Consider the following 20,287-nt stretch of genomic DNA (forward strand, 5'->3'; position numbering starts at 1 on the left):
TTGCAGTAGCTCATGCAATATCAGCACTTTGAATCTCCAACTCACTGACATGTTGTGTTGGGTAAGGGGGTCAATTGTCAGTACCATCCACCAAAAATTGCAACATTTTGAAAACTAATAAGCATCCAATAAGCTAAATGCAATTCAGGTACTTAGTTCATTCTTAGTCTACCATATATGTAATCAGATTTTGAAAATGTCTTGATCCTCTGATAATGCATTTTGCATCTTTCTTTAAAAAGGAATGCTGCTTGCTAGACAAAATAAAGAGCATCTCTGAACTCCATAACTGCATGGCTCCATCATTTTTATACCTTATCAAAAGGCCTTAAGTACATCATAGCTTATCATTTAAATTGGATTACAAGTTTTGTGCCCATAGATTATCCAGGCCAAAAACATACTATAACTTGCCCACAGCAATTAAATACAAGATCAATTTAATGTTTATATTTTTCCCCGAAGATTTGAAATAAGAACAAAGCAAATTATTGAAAGTGGCTTTATATAAATTATTGACAAAAAGAACAGCTTATCTCAGCATAATACAGTTGGTAAAAGTCAATCTAACATTATCTTTACTGTTAAGCATCTTCAAAAGAAAATGTACAATTTTACAGGAAGGAACTGAAACTATTTACAGATTTTTACTTCAAATTCCCTTTTTAAAACAGCAGTTCACTTGAAGCCCAGTAAGTCTGGATAATTTTCAAACTTAATAGACATTAGAATCTGTTATTCCAACATATCCAAAAAAAAAGTCTTGTACCTATTTTTGGCAGTTAAATATAAATGGATAAGGCAATATACAACCATATAATGTCAGTGCGAAATTACACACATTCATGCAAATATGCATAGTTCAAACAACTGGAAGTGTTTTTTATGCATCAAAAACCTGGTCTACAAAGTAATAACTCACACCAACATGCCAAGTTTTTAATGGTACCGTTGAATGCCTCACAAAACCCAATTCAAATATAACACTTGAAAGCAAATTCAGATATTTCAAGAATGATAATGTTAACATTGAAAACATTTTTATACACAAATGAACATTATAAATTCATTTCCCTCATTACAAAATAAATCCTCACCATTAAGTGAAAATGTACATCAGCCAAAAATTGCAACAGTTTTAAAACTAATAAATATCCAAATGAGAAGCTAGATGTAGTTGAGGTACTTTTTTAACATGAAGCATTAGCACCTGAAGCATTTGGTCTTCAAACATTCATTTCCTTCTGATTAAATGACACAATGGTTTAAAGCAGTTCTCCTGCTACACTCTCAATAAAGTATTCAGTACATAAGCTTCGGTCTCCCAACTTGTGACTATTAATCAGAACTGACTCAGAATACAGTCGAGGTAACACTAATCAACAGGACTGGTGAAGGTCTTGGCGCAAAACGTCAACTGTTTATTCCCCACCACAGGTGTTGCCTGACTTGCCGAGTTCCTCCAGCATTCTGTGTGTTGCTCAAAATTTCCAGAATCTGCAGAATCTCTTGTTTATCGTGATTAGATCAGCTAGTTTTGTTATTACTTTTAGATGCTTAAATCCTTGTAAACAGATGCTTTGGTTGAAATGACACCCAAACATGCTATGCTTAAGCAAGTTCGCGAGATCAAAATTTTGATGCAGGCAAAGACAGGATGAGCAGGAACAAGAAACCTACGAAAATAAAATTAAAATAAATGCAAAATAACTGGAAACATTGTTATCCATTTTAACTGCAATCTTAAAGAATTTTGAATCCAATTAGTGGCTGATGAGCTAAATTTTTAAAATGTGTTGAGAAATACCTAATTTGAAAGTACTGACTTTCTAATGAAAATAGAGCAATCCAGATGGGTGACTAAACACATACACTATGGCTTTCAAGTGTACTGCAGTAAGTTAGCTGCTATATGCACGTGTACCATTTCCAAGCTAATGTTTTACATTTAGTTTGAAAGGTTGGAATTTTCAGAACTTGATCATAGATATTGCCACAGCATTCATTTAATAAATGTGACATTTCAAGTCTTCCATCAAAATAGTACACAGGACATTTTAATCATATAATTGAAAGTTTGAAAGATGTAAAGGAACATGCAAGGCTCAATATTAAAGCCTTGTAACTTTGCAACAAAGCCCACAAGAACAAAAGTAAATTTAATACAATACTGCTATCTGCGGCAGGTGACCTTGCACTTCACCGCAGTCTTTTTCCAAAAGTTCACTACCTAACAGTTCAAAGCCTTATGGAAGGACAATAGCTTTAGTCACCTTTTACTTCAATTTGCCCCAGAATCAGGAATCATCAGTTCTGCTACTGTATTCCAATGTACGTTTTCTCACAGTATCCTGTAAATGATCCCCATCTCCTTTCACCATAGCTGTCTCAATTCTTTTACAACTGCCCTTCTTTGCTTCAGAACACAGATCTTCCTCATCTTCATCCTGGAACTGTCCATCCTTTGGCTTGGTTCCTGACATTTTTTCATTGAAACAAAAAAAAAGTCACTCAATCTTCATATAATTAAAAAAAATCCGTAAACTATTTACTTAGTCCATTGTTAAATATAACATTAAGGATGAGAATGAGTTAATGATCAATAGATACGTTAATTAAAATGTCTGCAAAGGATAGTATAAGTCAGTGTTACTACTCGAAAGGAAGTAGCAATAATGATCTTCAGAGAATGCTGAGGTCAGGAGTGCACAAGAATATGGGGTGATGCAAGGATAGGAGAGCAAAATACTAAAAGGGGAAAAAATAGTTCACACAACTGAAAGTGGAGAGACCATAGTATCTTAAGCTACTAGGACGAACATGTTAGTCTAAGCAGTTTAAATTATTTGTTAACAATAAGGGACCTCAAATATTATATAATGAACCCACTATCTACTGGAACTGAAAGAATCATTTTTTGAAACTAGCTTCTGCTCCTTTTCTTAAGTGTATTTTCAAAAACCCTGTACTTGAAATTCATAGGTACTGCAAACACTATTAGAAGAAAATTGGACTCACTTTGAGAACTATGAGGTTGATGTCTATATTTCCGGGATGGTAAAACACAGTCTGCCACAAAGACCAGAATCTAAAAAAAATGCAGATATTTGAAATAAATTTAATAAACTCAAAGAATTTTTTTTTATGGTGAACTTGAATTTTTGAACCATGTTGTTTAGTTTTATTTATAATAAATGCACTTGCATATTTTCAGTCAAAATAGATCTGAGTTGAAACCATTCTACATCATAAATTAACCTACGAAAGCCATCTTTAGATATCTTACCAATCCAAGCACAAGGCCAGAAAACAGAGTCACCAAAGCAAAAATGGTATATGATCCCCAAACAGGTATGCCAATATCTTCTGTGAAGTAATTATGACAGTGCTGAAAAATAAACATTTTAAATGCATTTTAAAATATAGCCACATTAAGATAATGAGATCAGTCACTGGAAAAAGTCAATGTCTGGAAATATGAAAAGAAAAACATGGCTTAGAACAAGGAGCATTAATCTTGGGACACAACAGCAGTACTCCAAAAGCCATATAGTTTTAATCACATTTTGTGCTGCTGAAGTCAGATGCCTCATTAGAGGCATCAGGCAATTTCACATGCAAACTATTGTAATTTTTGGGTATCACCAAGCAACCAGCCTAAAAGAACACTGAGATTCTCAAAAGCAATGCACAACTTTTCTAAATGCAGTTCAAAAATCCCCCCAAACTACACACATTTACCCTTTCTATCCAATCAGTCTCTTTCCACCTATTTTATAAGGGTTGGTTAATAAGTAGAATGCAAAGCAGCAATTTAGTACACTGAGACAGAAAGAGTCATAGCCTAATTACAGGAGAGCAAGTGAACATTAAGGCACAGATAACTATAATTGCTTTATATTCCCCAGAGAAGTATACGAGTCCTAAATTTTTCAATTATGATTTGGATTTTTAAACAATATGCTCAAGCAATACACAAAGTTGTGCCAATGAGAGAAATGTTATAGGGATATGGATGGACTGAAAAGGGTTGAACCGCATAACAACTTGAAATTTATGGAAATACAAAGTCATGCACTTAGAAAATATCCTGAATTTCCATTGATGAGAGGCCATGAACTATGGATAATGAAACAAAATTAAAAAGCCTAGAAGATAATATGCAGATGCAAAAATGAGAAAGATCAATGAAATCTTGCTATTTACCTAGATGACTAATATAATACAAGCATATATGATATAAAATTGCCATAATCTATTCACAGGTAACATAGTAGAAATAAAAACATATATACAACTTGCAAAATCACCCATCATGTAGCCCTACTGGTCCCTCAAGTTTGAAGTATCTGAAGCTGGGAAGTGAACAAACACCCTCATTATCTGCAGCTTCATTTTTGTCTAGTTACCTGTACTAGGCTACCTGCAGTTCCATTTTCCCCCATTTATGTAATTAAAGCTTCAACAAATGCAAAAAGAATTAAAGATAGGAACAATAACCCTTACTTCATCCAGTATTACAGTGTAATGGCAGTTCAAATTATAAATTAAACTGAGCTGATATTAAGCTAGAATAAAAAAAATTAAGCCCCCAATATCAACATCAATTTGACCCCTGATTATATACACTAAAATTGCCTAAATATTAAATGTCTTTTAAAGAAGCAAGATGCAAGAATTACAGTGACAACTCAACTAGCATCAGATAGTAACTCACACGAATCCACATGGAGAGCTGAAATAGTGCCGACATGCCACTCATCCTGCAACAATATTACAACAGGGTCATCAGTAATATTCAATAAGGATTAAAAGTGTCAGCAAATAATTCATGATGTATACTTAAACACATCTGTACTTCATAATTCCAACTAACATTATTTGATCACTTCAACTGAAGTCAACTTTCAAATGGAACAGATTCTGTAAGAAGGCAATTCTTATCAACTTTCATAAACTAACAAATGCATGCTTAGATGAATGAAAGTATGAAATAATTTCAGAGAACCCACAAACCAAGGTGAATTTTAAGTCCAAAGATGAGTGCTATTGTTATGCCACATCCTGGCAATTAGAAAACACAACCAACATTTGGGATTGTGTTCTAATTTTGCAAAAGTTGTTCACTATATTGGACTGAAAACAATTTCTCCATGTTACTTTGCAGCAATTCTATCCTTGGTGTTCTTGTTAAGTTTACTGAGAACAGTGAATACCGTGTCCATTCCTTCTATACAGAAAGGGATTTTCAACAATATTCCATACACTACCAACCACTTACTTGGAAATGGGTAACAAAATGAAAATCAATACACTAATACTTCTCATTTTACTTTAAATTTCTATGGCATTGTTTCATACCCTGACAAGTCAGTTTCTTTGATAAGCACTTTCAAGCATTTTAACAAACTTATTTCAGAAATGAGCTTGACTATGAACTTTCACAGCGTACCACAAAATTAGTTAATCAAAATGAAAGGGGAAAATCAGACAGGTTTTCACAAATTCATTTTTAATAATTTCTGCCTTTTACACCTTAAATATTATTAACTTTAAGGTGATGTAAGGATGCTTCCAGGAGATTTTAAATACTTCAAATTTTATCTATAAATTAACAATTAGTCTTAAGAACCATCAATGGAGTCTACATTCCTCATCATTTAAATTCCTCAAACAAGTAACCTAATTCCAATTTCATAACCAAATTAATGAACAAAAACCAAAAACTACTTTAAATAACACATTTAAGAAAAAATATACACCTTATTCAAGAAAGGGGGTAGAGATAGCTCAGGAAATCATAGAGCAATGAGTTACTTCAATGGTTGTTAAGTTGATGGGTGCCTTATGAGACTGATTGAATTTTTTTGAGAATGTGACTAAACACATTGATGAAGGTAGAGCAGTACATGTAGTGTATATGGATTTCAGCAAGGCATTTGAAAAGGTACCTATGCAAAGCTTTCTGAGAAAGTAAGGAGACATGGGATCCAAGGGGGCATTGCTTTGTGGATCCAGAATTGGCTTGCCCACAGAAGGCAAAGAGTGGTTGTAGATGGGTCATATTCCGCATGGAGATCCGTGACCAGTGTTGTGCCTCAGGGATCTGTTCTGGGACCCCTACTCTTTGTGATTTTTATAAATGACCTGGATGAAGAAGTGGAGGGATAGGTTAGTAAATTTGTTGATGAAACAAAGGTTGGGGGTGTTGTGGATAGTATGGAGGGCTGTCAGAGGTTACAGCAGGACATTGATAGGATGCAAAACTGGGCTGAGAAGTGGCAGATGGAGCTCAACCCAGATAAGTGTGAGATGACACACATCAAAGTTGCTGGTGAACACAGCAGGCCAGGCAGCATCTCTAGGAAGAGGTACAGTCGACGTTTCGGGCCGAGACCCTTTGTCCTGACTGTACCTCTTCCTAGAGATGCTGCCTGTCCTGCTGCGTTCACCAGCAACTTTGATGTGTGTTGCTTGAATTTCCAGCATCTGCAGATTTCCTCGTGTAAGTGTGAGGTGGTTTATTTTGGTAGGTCAAATATGATGGCAGAATATAGTATTAATGGTAAGACTCTTGACAGCATGAAGGATCAGAGGGATCTTGGGGTCCGAGTCCATAGGACACTCAAAGCTACCGCACAGGTTGACTCTATGGTTAAGGCGGCATACGGTGCACTGGCCTTCATCAACCACGGGATTGAGTTCAAGAGCCGAGAGGTAACATTACAGCTATATAGGACCTTGGTCAGACCCCACATGTAGTACTGCGCACAGTTCTGGTCACCTCACTACAGGAAGGATGTGGAAGCTATAGAAAGGGTGCAGAGGAGACTTTAAAGGATGTTGCCTGGATTGGGAGCATGCCTTATGAGAATAGGTTAAGTGAACTCAGCCTTTTCTCCTTGGAGCGGCGGAGGATGAGAGGCGACCTGACAGAGGGGTATAAGATGATGAGAGGCATTGATCGTGTGGACAGTCAGAGGCTTTTTCCCAGGGCTAAAATAGCTAACATGAGAGGGCACAGTTTTAAGGTGCTTGGAAGTAGGTACAAAGGAAATGTCAGGGGCAAGTGTTTTTTTTTTAAAAAAACGCAGAGTGGTGAGTGTGTGGAATGGGCTGCCAGTGATGTTGGAGGAGGCAGATATGATAGGGTCTTTTAAGAGGCTCCCGGATAGGCAAATGGAGCTTAGAAAAATAGAGGGCTATGGGTAACCCTAGATAATTTCTAAAGTAAGCACATGTTTGGCACAGCATTGTGGGCCAAAGGACCTGTATTGTGCTGTAGGTTTTCTATGTTTCTATGTTTAACTACTGTTAAAAAAACAAATGTGCTGGAATTGTTCATAAACTTACAAAAAGGAGGAAGGCTGTAACCAAGAGTACATTGGTTCTATGGCTTCCCACTTCTTTCCATCTATGAAGTCAATGAAATCATTCTTCATTCTAGGCCCTTGATACTTTCTAAATTCTCCATCCTTACAACTGGGGGAAAAAAAGATTCAATACCACAAGTGATTTTCATGCTTTCACAATTACAAATTAGAAATATCACTTAAATAAGTGGCAACATAGAAGCTTCCAATGTTTTACTTGTCTTCAAAACATAATGTATATTATGCAAAAAGCAAGAGAGGTAAAATAAATTGCACTTTAGCTTGCTTATCAATGTACAGATTTAGAAGAAAGAAAGAATGAAATAATTGATTAAAGCTGGGCACACATGTAATATGAAAAATATCTGGAGTTATAATGATACAGCAACCAGGCTAAATTTTTTTTATGAAAAATGGTTAAAATGACTAATGATTCAGATCATAGCAGCATCTAGTTATCTAAGGAAACTTACAGAAGATCCTGTAAAGACACTGTTGCCTTAAATTATAAAATAATCTCAAAGTGAGAAAAATAAATGAGTTTTCATCATTTTCATTTTGTTTACTGCAGATTAACACTTGTTTGGAATAAGTTATTAAGTTCTTCTGACCACAAATTTAAATCACAACTTAACTGACTCAAGTTGACAACTACTGGAATCAATTGCTTTAATAATGTTTCCCTCTCTTTTTTTTTTACATAATCAGGCCATCAAGTACCTTTGCACCTTTCAAAAACTCCAGGAATCACCTGAGACAATTCAGTCCAGTTGAATAATAATCTGCAATTTGCCGATTGTCACAATAGGTTTACAGCAGATGCAATCTCACTGGCTCTCCACTCGGCCTTGGATCACCTGGACAATAGCAACAACTACACAAGGCTGCTGTTTACTGATTACAGCAGTGTTCAACACCATCATACCCTCAGTACTAATCAACAGGCTCTAAATCCTGGGCCCTTGTATCTTGCTCTGCAACTGAATCCTTGACTTCCTCACCAGGAGACCACAGTCAGTGTGGGTCGGAAATAACATCCTCTCCGTGCTGACGATCAACAAAGGCGCACCTCCAGATGTGTGCTCTACTATCTCTATAACTACAACCGGGTGGCTAGGGATAGCTCAAACCGCACTTATAAATTTGCTGACAACACAACTATTGCTGGCAGAATTTCAAATAGTGATGAGGAAGCATATAAGAGTGATATAGATTAGCTGATTGAGTAGTGTCACAGCAACAACCTTGTACCAAAAGTCAGTAAGACCAAGGAATTGATCGTGGACTTCAGGAAGGGGAAGTCGAAAGAACACACATCAGTCCTCATCGAGGGATCAGCAGTGGAAAGGGCGAGCAGTTTCAAGTTTCTGGGTGTCAACTCTGAGGATCTACCCTGGGCCCAACATACTGACCCAATTACAAAGGCGCCACAACAGCGGCTACATTTCATTAGGAGTCTGAGGAGAATTGGTATGTCAAAGTCACTCAGATTTCTTCAGGTGTACCGCAGAGAGCATTCTAACTGGTTGCATCACTGCCTGGTATGGAGGGGCTGCTGTAGGAGATCGGAATACGCTGCTAAGAGTTGCAAACTCAGTCAGCTTCATCTGCTAGTCTCCCCATCAGAGGACACTTCCAAGAGACATTGCCTCTAAAAGGCAGTATCCATCATTAAGGACTCTCCATCACGCAGGTCATACCCTTTTCTCATTGCTACCATCAAGGAGGTGGCACAGGAGCTGAAGACACACTCAACATTTCAGAAGCAGCTTCTTCCCCTCCACCATCAGATTTCTGAATAGACAATGAACACATGTACACTACCTCACTGTTTTTTCTTCTTATGGTCTCTTTTTGCAATACTTATTTATATCCACACCAGTTCTACTTCTCCCTCTCTCTCTATACAACTCTTTGGAGCTGCTGTTGGCTTTTCTGCAACTCCGGGTTGTTGTCATCGTTTTTTTTTAAAAACAGGGTGGGGTTACTAGCCTTATGTCCAACTCTCCTCCTTTCACAGCCGGGCTTGGGACTGGTATACCTCAAGATGACCCCAAATTCAGTGTTCAGCTTACATGTTCCCCATGCCTGACTTTTTCCTTTTACGTAGGATTAACTGAGCCTTACAAAAATAAACAACATTGGACTGCACAATGTCTGCACAGAATATACATTCTAACCTAACTTTATTACCTCATTGTGAATTAGCAAACTATCAGTTTAAAAACCAAGTTAAAATATCTGAATGGCACAAGTATTATGATGTAATTGCTATCCAAGTCCTAGTATTGTTAAATTACTAGACACATATTACATGAAAAAGAACAGGATACCAATATTAGAATAAGACACCACAGTCCTGCATAAACACTATTAATTTCAACTGATTTGATATTGTATCCAAAAGCATAGTCATCTCTTCATGAATATACAGTGGCTGAGGCAGTTGACTCATTTGGACACAATTTTGAACAGGAAGGAAGAAATTACTGCTGAAGGCATTTAAGTGCTATACAAGAATGGGAAGAAATACTTCCAGATTTTCTAACTGTAGATTCAATATATCAAAATACATAAAAATTACATGGAAAAATGTTTAAAAATGCCACAAGCAAATAAGAAAACCTTAAAATGTACTTACTGGTATATTGTGGGAAGAGCTGTAATAATGAAGCGACCACTCAGACCTGTTTTTAAAAAGGATACTTGTCACAACAAAAATGCAAATCATTGAAAAATCAAAATTATGCAGTTTGATTTTTGGGAATACACTAAACACCATCTATAGAAATAGTATTGCCAGCTTTTAACACACACTTTCCACGAGTTGTCAATGCTAATAGTTCTCCCACCCCTCCCCCAAAGAGGAAGTCATAGATTCCCTCTCAAACTTAAGCCATTGAGACAGTCAACACAAAAACACACCCTCCAGTCCACCAGTTACATTCATCCGTTGTTGAAAAATTTAGCTCAGTCCTATAACTCTGCCCGGAACCTACTTCCACACTGGGAGCAATTTTACAATGGCCAATTAACCTACAAAACCACTTATTTTTAAGGTGCACACATAAAAGTTGCTGGTGAACACAGCAGGCCAGGCAGCATCTCTGGGAAGAGGTACAGTCGACGTTTCAGGCCGAGACCCTTCTTCAGGACTAACTGAAGGAAGAGTGAGTAAGGGATTTGAAAGTTGGAGGGGGAGATACAAAATGATAGGAGAAGACAGGAGGGGGAGGGATGGAGCCAAGAGCTGGACAGGTGATAGGCAAAAGGGATACGAGAGGGTCATGGGACAGGAGGTCCGGGAAGAAAGACGGGGGGGGGGGGGACCCAGAGGATGGGCAAGAGGTATATTCAGAGGGACAGAGGGAGAAAAAGGAGAGTAAGAGAAAGAATGTGTGTATAAAAATAAGTAACAGATGGGGTACGAGGGGGAGGTGGGGCATTAGGGGAAGTTAGAGAAGTCGATGTTCATGCCATCAGGTTGGAGGCTACCCAGACGGAATATAAGGTGTTGTTCCTTCAACCTGAGTGTGGCTTCACCTTTACAGTAGAGGAGGCCGTGGATAGACATGTCAGAATGGGAATGGGATGTGGAATTAAAATGTGTGGCCACTGGGAGATCCTGCTTTCTCTGGCGGACAGAGCGTAGGTGTTCGGCAAAGCGGTCTCCCAGTCTGCGTCGGGTCTCGCCAATATATAAAAGGCCACATCGGGAGCACCGGACGCAGTATATCACTCCAGCCGACTCACAGGTGAAGTGTTGCCTCACCTGGAAGGACTGTTTGGGGCCCTGAATGGTGGTAAGGAGGAAGTGTAAGGGCATGTGTAGCACTTGTTCCGCTTACACGGATAAGTGCCAGGAGGGAGATCAGTGGGGAGGGATGGGGGGGACGAATGGACAAGGGAGTCGCGTAGGGAGCGATCCCTGCGGAATGCAGAAAGAGGGGGAGAGGGAAAGATGTGCTTAGTGGTGGGATCCCGTTGGAGGTGGCGAAAGTTACAGAGAATAATATGTTGGACCCGGAGGCTCGCACTTCCCGTTTCTATCTCCTACCCAAGATCCACAAACCTGCCTGTCCTGGCCGACCTATTGACTCAGCTTGCTCCTGCCCCACCGAACTCGTTTCTGCATACCTCAACACGGTTTTATCCCCCCTTGTTCAATCCCTTCCGACCTATGTTCGTGACACTTCTCACACTCTTAAACTTTTCGATGATTTTCAGTTCCCTGGCCCCCACCGCTTTATTTTCACCATGGATGTCCAGTCCCTATATCAGGAAGGTCTCAAAGCTCTACGCTTCTTTTTGGATTCCAGACCTAATCAGTTCCCCTCTACCACCACTCTGCTCCGTCTAGCGGAATTAGTCCTTACTCTTAATAATTTGTCCTTTGGCTCCTCCCACTTCCTCCAAACTAAAGGTGTAGCTATGGGCACCCGTATGGGTCCTAGCTATGCCTGCCTTTTTGTTGGCTTTGTGGAACAATCTATGTTCCGTGCCTATTCTGGTATCTGTCCCCCACTTTTCCTTCGCTACATCGACGACTGCATTGGCGCTGCTTCCTGCACGCATGCAGAGCTCGTTGACTTTAGTAACTTTGCCTCCAACTTTCACCCTGCCCTCAAGTTTGCCTGGTCCATTTCCGACACCTCCCTCCCCTTTCTAGATCTTTCTGTCTCTGTCTCTGGAGACAGTTTATCCACTGATGTCTACTATAAGCATACTGACTCTCACAGCTATCTGGACTATACCTCTTCTCACCCTGTCTCTTGCAAAAACGCCATCCCCTTCTCGCAATTCTTCCATCTCCGCCGCATCTGCTCTCAGGATGAGGCTTTTCATTCTAGGACGAGGGAGATGTCTTCCTTTTTTAAAGAAAGGGGCTTCCCTTCCTCCACTATGCTCTTAAACGCATCTCCCCCATTTCACGTACATCTGCTCTCACTCCATCCTCCCGCCACCCCACTAGGAATAGGGTTCCCCTGGTCCTCACCTACCACCCCACCAGCCTCCGGGTCCAACATATTATTCTCCGTAACTTCCGCCACCTCCGATGGGATCCCACCACTAAGCACATCTTTCCCTCTCCCCCTCTCTCTGCATTCCGCAGGGATCGCTCCCTACGCTACTCCCTTGTCTATTCGTCCCACCCATCCCTCCCCACTGATCTCCCTCCTGGCACTTATCCGTGTAAGCGGAACAAGTGCTACACATGCCCTTACACTTCCTCCCTTACCACCACTCAGGGCCCCAAACAGTCCTCCCAGGTGAGGCAACACTTCACCTGTGAGTCGGCTGGGGTGATATACTGCGTCCGGTGCTCCCGATGTGGCCTTTTATATATTGGCAAGACCCGACACAGACTGGGAGACTGTTTTGCCAAACACCTACGCTCTGTCCGCCAGAGAAAGCAGGATCTCCCAGTGGCCACACATTTTAATTCCACGTCCCATTCCCATTCTGACATGTCTATCCACGGCCTCCTCTACTGTAAAGGTGAAGCCACACTCAGGTTAAAGGAACAACACCTTATATTCCGTCTGGGTAGCCTCCATCCTGATGGCATGAACATCGACTTCTCTAACTTCCGCTAATGCCCCACCCACCCCTCGTACCCCATCTGTTACTTATTTTTATACACACATTCTTACTCTCACTCTCCTTTTTCTCCCTCTGAATATACCCCTTGCCCATCCTCTGGGTCCCCCCCTGACCCTTGTCTTTCTTCCCGGACCTCCTGTCCCATGATCCACTCGTATCCCTTTTGCCTATCACCTGTCCAGCTCTTGGCTCCATCTCTCCCCCTCCTGTCTTCTCCTATCATTTTGTATCTCCCCCTCCAACTTTCAAATCCCTTACTCACTCTTCCTTCAGTTAGTCCTGACGAAGGGTCTCGGCCTGAAACGTCAACTGCACCTCTTCCTCGAGATGCTGCCTGGCCCGCTGCGTTCACCAGCAACTTTTATGTGTGTTGCTTGAATTTCCAGCATCTGCAGAATTCCTGTTGTTGTTTGCGTTATTTTTAAGGTGCTCCCGGTTCTTCTCATAGCACAAGGAAAACCATACATCACAGGGAAAGCACACAATGATGACGCAGTTGGTGCCGTGCACATGGACTTTGTCTTGTTACATACACCTGTTAGGGTGCATTCTCCAGTTACCTTATAAGGTAACCGTAGCCTTCAGCCAGGAGCAGATGTCATCAGGTGGTTCCCAACCTTCACCGAGTGTTTCGACCCTTAACCACGACACTCTCCAGTTGGTGGGCCGGCAGTGGTGGCCAAATCACTGCCCATCTGCTTCTGGCTTCCAGCTTCCCTCCTCTCGTCTACTCCAAATCCAACAAGAGGCTCGCTCTGCCTCTTCCCCCATCCTACAAACTGCTTGTTTTTTGCTCCCAGGCCAAATTATGCTTGATGAATCTGCCATCAAAACTGAAACCTCCAGAATAAATAAAGGTCATTGACAACAATATTATGGAATTGGCTTTGACAGAAGATTGGTTTGAGTGAACTGGACAAAGAAAAAAAGTGACATGCATTTATCAAGGCTCTTCATCAAGGGTTCACGAATTACAAATTTTCTTCATTTTTTTTCTGCATAGAAGGTACACAATTTCAAAATAGGCTGGTAGCACGGAACATTAAGGATGATGACTTCAATAAAACAGCAGATAAGGAGTAGATGAAGTTTAATGTAGTGAAATGCAAAGTGATAATATAGTAGTTGGAAAAACAAGGGATACATCTGAAGTGGAAGAAGTGGAGATGTGGCTGTCTGTACGCAATCAGTGATGAGGTAGGACAATTGAGAAGGGCTTTATTAATAGATGTAGAGCTGGAAAAAATAAGAAAATCAATCCATAAAATGTTGGTTCAACTATAATTGCAGCATTATGTCCAAATCTGCTGCACACTTTAAAGTAGAAGACTCAATACCTTGAGAAGAACAAGTGGTTGCAAGACAAACAGGGATTCCATTGCTTTAGACAGAGCGGGAGAGATTAAAGGCGAAAGGGTGGCACTACTAGTCAGGGGAGATGTCACGGCAACACTCAGGACAGACTGGAAAACTGGTCTAGTGAGGCTTTATGGCTGGAATTGAGGAATAAGAAAGGTATGACCACATTAATGGTTATATTACAGACCACCCAACAGTCCGAGGGATTTAGAAAAACAAATCTGTAAAGAGGTTGCGAAGTATTGCAAAAAGTGCAAGGTTGATATAGTAGGTGATTTTAACTAGTCAAAAAAGCTTATTTTACAATTTAACTCCCACGTCGTTCACACCGACTGCGCATTATAACAGCCGTTCGGCAGTGCTTTCGCAGTACCAAGCAGAAGCTTTCCACATATTGACTGGGATTTCCATACTGTAAAACAGTTTTACTGTAAGATAGAGTTTGTCAGTGTGTTGAGGAAAGTTCTCTTAATCAGTACACAGAAGTCCCAATGAGAGCATCCAATACTTGATCTGCTATTGGGAATTTGGCAGGGCAGACGACAGAAGTTTGTGTTGGGGAACACTCTGCATCCAATGAACATGAAGTTATTAGTTTCAAAGTAAATATGCAAAAAGATAGCTCTGGTCTGCAGGCTGAGAGTCTAAATTGGAGAAAAGCCAACTTTCATGGTATCAGAAAGAATCTGGCAAGCGTGGACTGGGAGAGGCTGCTTTCTGACAAAGGTGTACTTGCTATGTGGAAGGCATCAAAACTGAGATTTTGAAAGTACAAAGCCTGTATGTGCCTGTCAGAATAAATGGTAAAGATAATAGGTTTAGGGAACTTTGGTCCTCTGGAAGATCAGAATGGTAATGTATGCATGGTGTCAAAATAGACGGAGGAGATCTGAAACGGATTTTTTAAATCAGTATTTACTCGAGAAACAGACACAGAGTCTATAGAAGTGAGGCAAAGCAGCAACAAAGTAATGGACCCTATGCAGATTACAGAGAAGGAGGTGCTTGCAGTCTTAAGGGTGAATTAAATCATTAGGGCCTGACAAGGTGTTCCCTTGGATCCTGCAGGAGGCAAGTGCAGAAATTGCAGGGGCCCTAGCAGAGATATTTAAATCATCCTTAGCGACAGGTGAGGTACCAGAGGATTGAAGGATAGCTAATGTCATTCTGCTGTTTAAGAAAGGCTCTAAAAACGAAGCAGGGAAAATCTGCAAAAGCTGGAAATCCAAGCAACACACACAAAATGCTGGAGGAATTCAGAAGGCCAGGCAGCATCTATGGAAAAAGTACAGTCGACGTTTTGGGCCGAGACCCTTAATCAAAACTGGGATAGAAAAGGTTAAGGAGTCAGAGTAAGAACATGGCGGGGGGGGGGGGCAGGAAGGAAGAACCACAAAGTGATAGGTGATGCCGGGAAGGGTGGGGGGGTGGGTGGTGGATGGGAGTAAAGAGCTGGTAAGTTGATTGGTGAAAGAGATACAGGGCTAGAGAAGGGGAAATCTGATAGGAGAGGACAGGAGTTCATGGAAGAAAGAAAAGTGGGAGCACCAAAGGGAGATAATAAGGAGAGGGAGGAAAATGGGAATAGGGAATGATGGGGGGGGGTTGGAAGGGATGGCGGCAGCATTACCTGTTCAAGAAATCAATGTTCCTGCCATCAGGGTAGAGGCTACCCAGACAGAATACAAGATGTTACTCCTCCAACCCGAGTGTGGCTTAATCATGGCAGCAGAGGAGGCCATGGACAGACATGTCGGAATGGGAATGGGAAGTAGAATTGAAGTGGGTGGCCACCAAGAGATCCCGGCGGACAGGGCGTAGATGCTCAGCAAAGTGGTTTCTAATTTATGCTGGAGCACTGGATACAGTAGATCAGGGGTCCCCAACCTTTTTTGTACGGTGCACCGGTTTAATATTGACAATATTCTCGCAGACCAGCCGACCAGGGGTGAGGGGGGGGTTTGAGTAGGGTTAAGCTCACCTCAACATGTCTTTTACAGTTAGGGTTGCCAACTTTCTCACTCCCAAATAAGGGACAAAAGTAGCAGTCAAACCCCAGGACACTTTACCTCAGAAAGACTACCAGGACCATGAAGCCTTGTGCAGGCACCTGTGTGCACATAAGCGCACATGCCAATTTTTCCCCCCACAAACAGCCTTTGCCTTCAACTTCCCGACTAGACTGTACATACATTATTTCTACTTTATATAGGCTGTGTATTTATCATATCGTTCCTGCTTTTACTATATGTTAGTGTTATTTATTTTCGGTTTTATGTGTTATTTGGTATGATGTGGTAGATTACTTTTTGGGTCTGGGAATGCTCAAAAATTTTTCCCATATAAATAAATGGTAATTGCTTCTTCGCTTTACGCCATTTCGGCACAAAAGGTTTCATAGGAATGCTCTACCTTAGCGGGGGAAATACCGGACAAACCAATTTAGCCCAATATACGGGATGTCCCAGCAAATACGAGACAGCTGGCAACCCTATGTTCAAGTTCAACAGTGCGTGACAGGGAATGAGGAAAAGGTGCAGCTGACTCACATCGTTTCTTCGCGGCCCGGTAGCACATGCTTTGCAGCCCGGTGGTTGGGAACCGCTGCAGTAGATGACCCCTACAGACTCACAGGTGAAGTGTCGCCTCACCTGGAAAGATTGTTTGGGGCCCTGAATGGTAGTGAGGAAGGAGGTACAGGGGCAGGTGTAGCACTTGTTCTGCTTGCCAGGATTAGTTCCAGGAGGAAAATCAGTGGAGAGGGACGAAAGGACAAGGGCGTCACATATGGAGCAATCCCTGCGGAAAGCAGAAAGCGGGGAGGGAAAGACGTGCTTGGTGATGGGACCCCAGTGGAGATGGTGGAAGTTCTGGAGAATTATGTGTTGGACGTGGAGACTGGTGGGGTGATAGATGAGGACAAGAGAAACTCTATCCCTTGTGGATGAGGGCAGACATGCACAAAATGGAAGAGATGCGATTGAGGGCAGGTTTGATGGTGGAAGAAGGGAAGCCCCTTTCTTTGAAGGAGAACATCTCCTTTGTTCTCAAATGAAACCGATGCGGCAGAGACAGAGGAATTGAGAGAAGGGGACGGTGTTTTTACAAGTAACAGGGTGGGACGAGGTATAGTCCAGGTAGCTGTGGGAATCAGTGGGTTTATAATAGACATCAGTAGATACACTTCTCCAGAGAGAGACAGAGAGATCAAGAAAGGAGAGGGAGGTGGCAGAAATGGACCAGGTAAATTTGAGGGCAGAGTTGAAGTTGGAAGCAAAATTGATGAAGTCAACAAGCTCCGCATGCTGCAGGAAGCAGCCCCAAAGCAGTCATCGATGCAGCGTAGGAAAAGTTAGGGAGCAATACCACTGTACACTCGGAACATAGACTGTTCCACAAAGCCAACAAACTGGCAGGCACAGCTATGACCCATGCGAATGCCCATGGCTACACCTTTTGTTTGAAGGAAGTGAGAGGAGCCAAATGTGAAGTTATTAAGAGTGAGGACAAGTTCCTCCAGACAGAGGTGGGTGGTGGTGGAGGGCAACTGGTTGGGTCTGGAGTCCAGAAAGAAATGGAGAGCTTTGAGGCCTTCCTGGTGGGGGATGGAAGTATATAGAAAATAAGATGATCGGGGCCAGGGAACTTAAAAACATTGAAAAGATCAAGAACATGTGAAGTGTAACTGATGTAGGTAGGAAGGGACTGGACCAGGGGGATAGAACTGAGTTGAGGTATGCAGATACAAGTTCAGTGGGGCAGGAACAGGAACAAGCAGTTATAATGGGTCTACGTGGACAGGCAGGCTTGTGGATTGCACATGCAAGCTCAATGGGGCAGGAAATTATAGGCCAGTGAGCCTGATCTCAGTAATGGGAAGATTGTTGGAAGGTATTCTAAGGGACCAGATATGAGTATTTAGATAAAACATGGATAGTCAGCATGGCCTTGCATGTGCTAGGTCGTGTTTAACCAATCTTATGGAATTTTCCCAAGGAAGTTACCAAGAAAGTTAATGAAGGCAAGGCAGTGGATGTTGTCTACATGGACTTTAGCAAGGCATTCGACAAGGTCCTACACAGGGGATTGGTCAAGAAGGTTCTTTTGCTTGGCGTTCAAAATGAGGTAGTAAATTGAATTAGACATCAGCTTTGTGGGAAAGCCAGAGTGGTGTTAGATGGTCCATTGTTATTTGTCATCCATATCAATGATCAGGGTGATAATGCAGCTAACTGGATCAGCAAATTAGCAGATGACACCAAGATTGGAGGTGACACCGAGAAAGACAATCATGGCTTGCAGCACGATCTGGACCAGCCAGATAAATGGCTCAATTGCAACATTTTAAGTTTGGATAGATACATGGATGGTAGAGGTATGGAGGGCTATAGTCCTGGTACAGGTCAATGGGAGTAAATAGTTTAAGTGGTTCAGCATGGACTACATGTTTCTGTACTGTATTTTCTATGACTCAATGAATAGTAACTCACAGCAGGTACACTAATATACCAAATCTTGCAACATATAGAAACAAACATTTACACTCCCCAAATAGAATGCAGTCTAACACTTCAACAGCTACATCTTCCAAATACTATTCTTTATAAGCTTTTTTTTTGCTCTCAAGAATAGAAAAACAGCTTTCCCAAACGATTTAATCTTTACTATAAAGATACTTTATTTCCCTCATCAGCAAAAAAAAAACTGCAAGTAATCAAAGAAAATACCTGGCTGCTCAGTTACATCCACTTTGGCAACGTTCACACCCAGATCATCACTCCACGCTGCAAACTCACTCCACTCTGACTGAAGTTGTTGACAGGCAGGACACCAGGGGGCATAACTAGAGATTAAACAAGGCACCAATTAAAACACACGGCTATCATTAGCTCATTCTTTTGTTGCATGTATTTTACGAGTTTTATTTCAGAAATGTTACTGAGCAATTCAAATATTACAATTTACCAAAAGTAGGTCTAAACGCTGCAGTGATAAGAGTCTCCCAGTTCTAGGAGATGCCCGACCTCGGACCTGCCCTTCTAACTGCACTGACTCTGCGCCGCCAGTCACTAGTTCTAGCCCCGATCCTGACATACAACATTCTCGTGTTTATATCTCCCGGGATTCGACAGCCTTGCTTCCCCACATCCTGTGATAAATTACAGGCGGGGCCAGGGCCGTGTGCCTGCCCTGAATCGCCACGGCCATTCAGCGCGGGTAACAGTATCTTGATACCTACAACTCCACCATCCATTCGCCCTCGAGAATCTCCTTCCAGTTATGGTCAGTAATGACCTTGACCAAATTCCTCTCGGCCTGTAGAAGTGGCACCAACCATAACAAGATCAACAGCGCAAACGCGAGTACCGGCCGCCCAAAGGGCCCAACTCCAACCACCGCCATTTTCCTCAAAACGTGTGCTGCGCATGTCAATGACGCAATTGCGAACTCCCTCAATACAAATACGGCGGGGAGGGAGAAGCTCGTCAGTGATTGGACAGAGGGAGGTCAGAGCAGTGGGGATTGGACAAAGGAAATAAGCAGTGGGGATTGGACAAGGTGGAAATCAGTCAGTGGGGATTGGACAGAAAGGAAATCAGGCAGTGGGGATTGGACAGGGAGGAAATCAGGCAGTGGGGATTGGACAGGGAGGAAATCAGGGCAGTGGGGATTGGACAGACTGAGCAGGGCTGGATAGACTATCGAGGGAACCTACGCAGAATGCTGGAAGAACTGGGTTTCATCACCTAAGTTACAGAGAAAGGTTGAATAAGTTGGGTCTTTATTCTTTGGAGCGTAGAAGGTTGAGGGGGGACTTGATAGAGGTATTTAAAATTATGAAGGGCATAGATAGAGTTGACATGGATAGGCTTTTTCCATTGAGAGCGGGGGAGATTCAAACAAGAGGACATGAGTTGAGAGTTAAAGGGCAAAAGTTTAAGGGTAACATG

General features: G+C 41.7%; 1 protein-coding gene across 2 annotated transcripts; it reads right to left on the reverse strand.

Moving 5' to 3' along the window:
• Positions 1 to 488: 488 nt before the first annotated feature.
• On the reverse strand, positions 489 to 19,754 carry tmx1 (thioredoxin-related transmembrane protein 1). Of its 2 annotated transcripts, XM_072269142.1 has the most exons (9): positions 19,576 to 19,754; positions 19,064 to 19,179; positions 10,015 to 10,060; positions 7,354 to 7,482; positions 4,718 to 4,763; positions 3,287 to 3,388; positions 3,019 to 3,088; positions 2,274 to 2,476; positions 489 to 1,676 (listed from the first exon to the last, which is right to left on the reverse strand). In XM_072269142.1, the coding sequence occupies exons 1-8, from the start codon at positions 19,737 to 19,739 to the stop codon at positions 2,298 to 2,300; spliced, it is 852 nt and encodes a 283-aa protein (XP_072125243.1). In that variant the 5' UTR covers positions 19,740 to 19,754; the 3' UTR covers positions 489 to 1,676; positions 2,274 to 2,297. The 2 variants fall into 2 exon arrangements, with proteins under 2 accessions (XP_072125243.1, XP_072125251.1); XM_072269150.1 differs by lacking the exon at positions 7,354 to 7,482.
• Between the last annotated feature and the right edge of the window lie 533 nt (positions 19,755 to 20,287).

The sequence above is a fragment of the Mobula birostris genome, chromosome 1, assembly GCF_030028105.1.
Source record: "Mobula birostris isolate sMobBir1 chromosome 1, sMobBir1.hap1, whole genome shotgun sequence".
Taxonomy (NCBI): Eukaryota; Metazoa; Chordata; class Chondrichthyes; order Myliobatiformes; family Myliobatidae; genus Mobula; species Mobula birostris.

Coding starts and splice junctions, on each gene's coding strand:
- tmx1 (XM_072269142.1), bottom strand. CDS start 19,739: ATGGCGGTGGTTGGAGTTGGGCCCTTTGGGCGGCCGGTACTCGCGTTT. Junction 3,389..4,717: donor AGCTCTCCATGTGGATTCGT/GTGAGTTACTAT, acceptor TTTATTTTTCAG/CACTGTCATAATTACTTCAC. Junction 2,477..3,018: donor TCAACCTCATAGTTCTCAAA/GTGAGTCCAATT, acceptor AAAAAATGTCAG/GAACCAAGCCAAAGGATGGA.